Source organism: Sebastes umbrosus, chromosome 12 (genome assembly GCF_015220745.1).
Source record: "Sebastes umbrosus isolate fSebUmb1 chromosome 12, fSebUmb1.pri, whole genome shotgun sequence".
NCBI classification, from domain to species: Eukaryota; Metazoa; Chordata; class Actinopteri; order Perciformes; family Sebastidae; genus Sebastes; species Sebastes umbrosus.
The window spans coordinates 27,667,101-27,675,732 of record NC_051280.1 but is presented as its reverse complement, the minus strand read 5'-3'; the positions used below and the strand labels follow the sequence as shown (position 1 = coordinate 27,675,732).

General features: G+C 42.7%; 1 protein-coding gene across 1 annotated transcript in view; it reads right to left on the bottom strand.

Annotated features, from left to right (window-relative positions):
- Positions 1-7,179: 7,179 nt before the first annotated feature.
- carmil3 (capping protein regulator and myosin 1 linker 3) overlaps positions 7,180-8,632 on the bottom strand; it is a 92,331-nt gene continuing 90,878 nt past the window's right edge. The window contains 1 exon segment of the mRNA XM_037787806.1: positions 7,180-7,959. Coding sequence (XP_037643734.1) covers positions 7,919-7,959 — 41 coding nt within the window. The 3' untranslated portion in view covers positions 7,180-7,918.

Sequence of the window (8,632 nt, the reverse complement as noted above, 5' to 3'; positions counted from 1 at the left end):
TGCAAAAGTAATGACATTCCCATCAGCCTTAGCTGTAGTTGATTAGTGCTAATTAGCAAATGTTAGCATGTTAACATGCTAAACTAAGGTGGTGAAAACTGCCATATTATCCATATACTGCATATATAGATGGACGACGCGTCTCCACTTCCTCCCACTGTACAAAAGTGAAGCCAAAATATCCTGGATATGGGAGCTGCCATCTAGAGATTTTGATGTTATTTGAAGCCAGAGTCTGCGCAGTAGTGATCGGGGGACTGAAGCCGCAGTATCGAGGTCCCGCCCACACACCCGCCCGAGCCAATCACGAGCCGAGTATTGCCTCAGCTTGTCAGCGAGAGAGAATCACAGCTGTCAATCATGACGTCTCACCCCCTTTTTACAGCATCAAATCACTAAATTACACCAAACTTCTCAGAAAAATTAACACTTGAACATCAGCGTGATAAGAACTACGTAAGGTGACAGAAACAATCTTTTGGAAAAATGTATTTGACGTTTACTTTTTAGTTTTGCTCATGTCCCATCGGCTAACATGGAGGAGGCGGGATTTATGAGCTATACTGCAGCCAGCCACCAGGGGGCAATCCAGATGTTTTGGTTTCACTTTTGTGGGGCTATCATTCCGTCCATTGTTATATGCAGTTTATGGCATCATCATTATGAACATGTTATCATCTAGTTCAAAGCTAGCATGGCAGTAGACTAATAGTCTTCTTGTTCCTTTAATTTGTCTCCCATCTGTCCATCACTGCTTGGATTAAGAGGCACAAGATTTGATTAGATTTGATTAGTTCTTCTTCATATAACAGTTAATGTAATATTACCCCTTCAACAACAAATGTTTTATTCATAAAGAATTTCAAATCAAAGCAGACAATTTCTACAAGCAGCATAATTTAATATCTCGTATTTTAAATCAGAAATTAGTCGAACGGCATTTGCATAAACCATTTCTTTTATAAATCTTCGTTTTCTGAAGATAAGTGCACAAGCATAACTCAAAGATATGTCACACAATCATTCATTCAGTAGGTCACAAGAGAATCCACTGAAAACATCAAGAAAATATGAATTTCATCATAACAGAGTAACACACACAAAAAAAAGTCAAACCTCAAGTGGGTCCAAAGTTACAGAAGCCAAGAATTTTGTGCAGCAACTCTCCGACCCAGGTGTGGACTGAAGGTACAGCGTAACAGCAAAGAGCAGAGGTCTGAAATGCGGGCAGAGCCAGAGGGAGACACAAAGAGGTTAAATGTATGTGCCTCACTTACTGTGAAGAGAGTGACCTGCTCAGGGGAAAAGCCCTCCGCTCACCATCAGCTGTATAAAGAGGAGAAAGAGAGGACACACACCTGCGTTCCTCCCTGTATCCCCTCCTCCTCCTCCTGTAGATAGACACGCACACGCACACGCACACGCACACGCACACGCACACACAAGGATAATGAACAAACCCAGTGAGCCGCTGACTATATCAATGAGATGATATGCAAATTCAGTATCACCCAAACACACTATATGGATACAAATATGCTGTACGTAGGCCTAATGTACTTTAGGCATGGTTTATGCTAAAGGTGCCTTAATTCCAATCAGGGGGAGTCTTAAAGATACGGTCGGTAACTTTAATAAAAACAACTTTTTGTCATATTTGTTCAATCGTCGCTATATCCTGACAGTAGTGGATGAGACAGATAACCTGTGAAAAAATCAGGTTCCTCTTCCTCCTCTTAGTGCTCTAACAGCATTTGCAAGATTCCACCAATCAGAGCCGAGCAGTCTCTAACGCAGCTGTCAATCACTGCTCGTAAAGCTCAAACGAGGCAACGCTGATCAAATACAAATCAAGATTCTGTTACTGTAATGCATATTTCTCGCCTTAAATGTTTTCAGAAACATATTTTAGTGTAGAAACTTTGACCTGCCGGTGGCGCTAGAGGAAAAGGCATCATCACCAATGCCATTGGGTTTCATCCTCTGGGTTCCATGCATGTCTGTACAAAATCTCAGGGCAAACCATTGAATAGTTGATGAGATATTTCAATTTGGACCAAATTGGCAAGGGGACAAGATTTTGGTTTGGGAACTGTTCTAGTTTGTAGTCCGAGTAGAATTGACCAATCATGTTCGAGCAGGCTTTGGTTGAATGCAGGTAAACTGTCCGTGTGGAGAGCAAAAGAGGCTGAACGCATTGGCCGAAATGCAATCTGGGAACCCACCGGCTATTGTTTGACGATAATTTAGCTTTTTACTGGTTTAAAATTAGCTCGTAAACCTGCTATATATTGTGAAACAATCCAGTCGTACACGTCGTCTCTCAACTCCAACTCCAGTCTCGCATCTCAAGTTGCTAATCGGTCTGGTTTCGAGATTGCCAAAGTGGTGGACCGACCAAATTTAGAGGTTGACTGCCATCCAGAGAGTCACGTCGCTGGCTAGCGTGGCTGCATATCACATATGGTGCTTTGTTTGGATGTCCACACACTTTTAGCCATGTAGTGTATCTTCAGTATACTATAACTTTAGAAGATCTCCCTCCCCTCTGTGGCTGGTTTACCTCAGCCAGCCTCCTCTCTCCCTCCAGGGATTTGTTGTCTATAAAATATCTCACTCCCACTGAATCTAACAGTGCCTCAGCTCCTCCAACACTGACCTCACTAACGCTTTCTTTTGCACTCACACAAACTGACACACCTAAACAGAAGAGCACGCAAACACATTGAAACACCTACGCAAGTGCAAGCACACATACACACACACACACACACACACAGCTTTAATCTCCACTAATTGCCTGCAGTAGGTATTATGAGACTCACTTGTTCTCAGGGAAAACAAACAGGTATATAGGAGACAGAGAAAGAGCAGGGGGAGGTGAAAAGGGTGAGAGAGCGTTAAGAGCGAGGCAGACGCGGAGATGAGGAAGGAAGGAGGGAAGGAGGATGAATGACTGCTTCCATCGAGGCCTGCGTGGAGAGTGTCAAACACGCCTCCTCAGATCGTAAAGATGGATGCAAACTGAATAGAAGCCTTTTATGAACCTGAGAGGAAAAACACAGCGACAGCTGCGTCGGTGGGAGATGTCGGAGTCGTGTAAGAGTTCAGGATGGAGCCGGAGGAATGCGAGAGTGTGGCGCTCTGTTGCGTCACATTCATTCTTTTAAAAGGAGGGATAAAGGTGTTAATGATGTGAGCTATGGCAGGAAAATAGAGGCAGTAAAGTTTATGGGTTACTTAAAGCTCCGGTGGAAATCGCCTCTTAGCTGATTTACAGCACAGTGGGGTTCAAACCTAGACGCAGTTTAACTGTGTTGTTGTTGTTTGCTTCTACAGTTTGATTGTCTTTATCATAAATTTTGATTTCTGTATGCCGGGAGCTTTTATATAACAAACATCCCTCCACTGTTGCATAAATACAATTAATTCTTGAGTCTTGTCCAATTCCCCAAGCCTTAATCAAGCTGCAGACCAGTCAAGCTGATTTTTTTTTTCTTTCCAAGCCACAGATTGCCACAAGAAAATTAAAAAGCAAAGCTGCCCGAGAGACACAAACAAAAAAAACAGCAAATTCAACTGTTGTTTTCATCAGAAGAATCTAGAGCAGCTCACAAAATTGCCACCAGCATCACAATAATAATCTGTAAATCATGAGGGTTTAGCCGTATGCAAACCAGCCTTTGCATCCTAATCCTTGAACCACAACATAAAAGTTTTGCATATGGGATGAGCTACAAAAGGGCTGACTTATAAAAGGACTGTATGTAACTTTTTACACGTATAAACGTGTTTTAATCATTTTTTATTGCCAATGTGTGAACAGGTTGTAACCTAACCTAAAAATGAGACTTTCTGGGTTTCCTCTATCACCCTGTAGACTGCTTTTAATGTGAAGAACCCGGGCCCGTTTCCGAGAAAATCCAATGTACGTGACGTCATGCATGCTAGCGAGTGCCTTGTTTTCACCCACCACAACTCAGACCACAACACAGACTCCAGGAAATTACAAAAAAAACAAAGTTATATATAGTGAAGCCCGTCTGGAAAAACAGGAATGTGACCGGCGTCGGGTGAAAACTAGTGTTGTGGGAGTGTGTGTGTACGTGGGAAGTGAGTGGTGAAGCAAGAGAGAGAGAGAGAGGCGGCGAAACGAGTGAGCAGCGGAGCAGAAGAGAGTTAGTCTAGCTTTGAGAATATCAGTGAATGTTCAATGGAAGTTGCAGTTTGTGCAGAAATAAATGCTGCAGCTCCTCAAGACCACCAGCGGTTTCCCGTGTCTTGTTCTCCGGAACGAGTTAACGTTATAGACTCCGGCTCAGGAGACCAAAACTACGATGTCTCCCCTGTTCCTTCTGACCACGGTCGGGAGGCTGAAGTAGGAAAAGTTAACACTCGGATCAACATCGGCCGGGCATTCGATTCATGGAGGGACCTTCGTTTTGTAAGCTAACATTACTGCCAAGCATGTGAAATATATATGATGATATTGTGGTTTTAGCTGTAATCACGCTCAGTCTCGTGTGTTGCCTGATTGTACGTGTCCACAGCCTCCGTCCTTTCCACGCTTCCCATTCATTGTCTATATAAGCAGCCGTGCAATGCATTCTGTTAGCGTGGCAGAGCGATTCGAGACACAAGGCGTCACGTCGCCCGCTCTTCATTTGCATAATAAAGCTGAGGTTTAGGCTACTTTATGCAAATCACGGTGGTCCGACGCAACTCGCCGCCTCTGAAAACTCCCTAGAAACTTTTAAACTAAATGTCATCGATCCAAAATAAAGACAGATTGAGCAACTGCACGGCTTATTTCTCATATGAAAAGTTTCAGAAAGACATTTCGGTGAACTATTTTTATGATATAGGAGAAAAAAGTCTCCAAACAAGCCGCCATGTTGGTTCTGGTTTGAAAGCTGTGAGCAGCAGCCCACGAGGGAAAGCGTTCGTCCAATCAGGCGCCAAGTGTCTTGTGTCTAGTGGCAGCCCATCGAGCGTCCAATGCTGAGAAGCGAGGCGATCCCTCGCGATAAAATACGCCCCAGTGGACATGCAGCATCGCGCTGTTTTGACCGATGCTCGTTCGCGTCTATGTAGTGCGGGCGCAAGCGCAAGCAACAGGACGCTGACTGTCGTTGACTTAGCGGCCACAGGTGTCACCGTTAACAAGCAATTTCTGATTCTTACATTGAGTCCCTTTAAGATTCAAGGGATACAGATAAACTAGGGCATACGTGTTGGAGAGGAGATATGACACACAATGTACTATGTTTATCATTGTGGTGACACAAAGCTGAAATCCTTTTTGGAGTGCCCACCAAGACCTCAACTCATTTCTTACCATCACACAGTGGAATCCCTCGTGCGTCAGGCTTTGTTACCCGAGTCTGGAGCACACTGGCTCATATAAACTCATTACCAGCCTTCCACTGTTGACACAGCGAGTCAAGTGGCTTGCGCTGACCCATCTGCTGGTGCTGCACACACACACAAAGAGGAGCACACCTCTCTACTAAACACTACAGACACTGATGAATGAGCGAGCTCGGAAACATGCAGATAACCGAGTGCACACCTCGCACACCATCTGATACGCATCAAGATGAATGAATAGCCTCTGTGTGTGTGACCTGCGTAGGTTTGCCTACACTCTCATGAAACATTCAGCTGGGCATATGGTGTGTGGGATCTCCGTGTGGATGGAAAGACAGAGAGAGAGCGCTTATCCGGTGACCCAGTGAATGTGAATGTAACACCCGTGGCTGTGATCTGTCCTGGCAGTGTGTGAGAGATCAGGTGACTGGATGGAGGGAATTAAACGCTTCTCATTTTCATGAGACAAAAACAGGCTCGTCCAGGCCTGATCTCACATGTGTGCCTAAGGCGTGTGCACAGCGAGAGCCTACTGTATAGGCCTGATCTGCAGTTTAAATAACAAGAGATACGTATAATGAGCATGCTTATACTGTCAGTTAAGTGCTGATCTCGCTCATTAGCAAGTCTCCTCTAGACATGATCTCATCTGCGACAATCAACATCATGAACATCAACCCATGCATATTCTGCCCTCATTACTGCAGCCACAGTGGCTGGGATCCATGTTTATGGTAATAACAGGGCTTGATGACTTGGCAGCGACATGTCACTGGAACAGTGAGCAGGCGGTTTCAGGCGAGAGCAGCGCTCGGTCTCTGCTGCCATCTGCTGCTCCGATACAGTAACTGTCAAAAGGTGGACCTGCAGTCCTCACATCAACAAGAAATATATATATTTTTCTCATTTTTAACACAAATTGTCTTTTTCTTTACTTTGCATTTCCTATCAAACAGGAATATTGTTGTCTTGTCTGTTTTTGTTTGTTTGTTTGAGAGTAAAAGGAGTGTTCCACCAATTTAATATTACACTCATGAGAAGAGGACGGATTCACCGTAATGACGTCACCGATTGGTTTGTGGACCGTCGTTTTAAAGCCTCGAGTTCGGCATTTTGGCCGTAGCCATCTTGGGGTTTTTTTGCAACCAGAAGTGACACGAGAGGGTGGAGCTAAGTACATCCAAACGCAGAATTAGACATTTTTAGGCAACCAAAATAGTACAATTAACTTTCATGAACTGAAAACACTCTGTGAAAGGGTTAAAGTTATAAGACGAAAACACGGATAACTCTGTGGTAGCGACCTATCGATCACAAGGTAGCCACGCCCTAAAGAATCCCCTGCTTTATGGTCTATGTGACTCTAAATGGGACCATAATTTACTAAATGAACATCATGCTGTATTGAAGAAGACTTGAAACTAGCAATTGAGACCATAAACTCATGTTTACAACGTTTACTGAGGTAATAAATGTGAGAAGTAGGCTCATTTTCTCAAAGACTTCTATACAATCAGACTTCTTTTAGCAACCAGAGGAGTCGCCCCCTGCTGGCTATTAGAAAGAATGCAGGTTTAAGGCACTTCGGCATTGACTTCACTTTTCAGAACCGGACGCTGATCGCACTTCCATAAAGTTGGAAGAGACAGACTTTTCAAAGAATGGTCAAAGCAACAAATGGCTAAGATGTCCTGACTTGTACAGTAGCTCTTTGTATATCAATGCAACCAGTAGCACCTTTTTCATTGGACTCTTCCAGAAAAACAAAGCAGAAAAACGCCTCATAAACACGACTTTAAAATAACACAATTCGTTGTGTAAAGTCAATTTTATTTATTCTGATTCATAGAAGCATTTTTAGAAAATATACTCGTTTTCAGGCCTGCAAAATCAGATTAAAACTGGAAGTGATCCACTGACTGACTTAAATACTCTTGAAGAGATGGGAGTGCTAAGTGCATGACAACACATTTCTCAATCATCAACGTCAGCATACACTAAAAAAAAAAAAAGCATACTTACAAACACGGTTATCAAATGATACATTATCACAAATAAAAACATGATTGTTAACTGGTAGAGTTACCACGATGGTTAGTGCAGTTTTATATTCGGTATTTACATCTCCATTAGAATAAATACAGTACAAACTCACTTTTAGTAGTCACAGATTGTCAGTAAAAGACAGAGAGGAGGGGGAGACAAGAGTAGTTTCAATATTAAATGATTTTGCACAAATGCATAAAACAGTTCATGATGAGCCTACTGGAGAGACATTGAACTATACTGTGTGTGCTTTATGTACTGCAGGTCAGAGCTTCCTTTAATGCCTGAGAAAAACCATAGCAAGTGCAACCGAACAGAAAGCATACAGTACATGCATTTTCAGCAACAAATGTTTACATGTATTTAAAAAAAAAAAAAAAAAAAAGCAGCTGTTGGAGCTTTTGTCAGTTGAGTCCACACAGTTTTAAAAGCTTGTCTCTCTCCAGTCCTCCCTGTTCCAGTCGTCCCTTCCCAGCAGACTTCTTCTAGTCCACTGGTAACGTCATAACGCGTCTCTGTTACCAAGCTGGGGACTTTCATAACCTAAAGAAGCACATACAGGGTCAATACATAACTTTAAACGTCTTATTGATAACATTTGTTATGTAGACGAATATTTCCACAGGGCCTTTAGAAAGGTGCCGAATAAAAGTATGGCTTTTCCTAGAATTTTTTTTTTTTTTTTGTGAATTAATCATTTTAAAAATGTTGGCGGGTCCAAAATTAATGTTTTGTTTATCTCTGTGGAAGATATCTGACGTCCGGTTCCCACTTCTGTGAGCCAACAACTTTGGTATCACGTGGTATCTCTGGGTCGTCAGTTAGTGTGGGCGAAACGGATAAATGGCTGAGATTGACGGTAACGCCTCGTTTCCACAGGGTTATATTTTGTGTCCGTAAAATCTGTATAGTATACGGATTACGCGGCTAGTGTTCAACGTGAGGAAATGCATCTTTACGGATGGATAGAAACACCACTGCAGATATGGGAGAGAAGTTACTTGCTACATGGATATAATAGTGATTTTATATCTATGAGTTACTGTCGCCGCCCAGTCTAATGTTACACGAGTCACATTTATAATGGTAAATATTTTCTAACTGGAAAAAGTTTGACGGCATATTTAGCTTACATTGGCAGCATGCTAGCTGTGTAACATAGATTGTGGTTCAGATAGTGGTTCATAAGTCTTAACAAAATAGTTCACAGAACTGC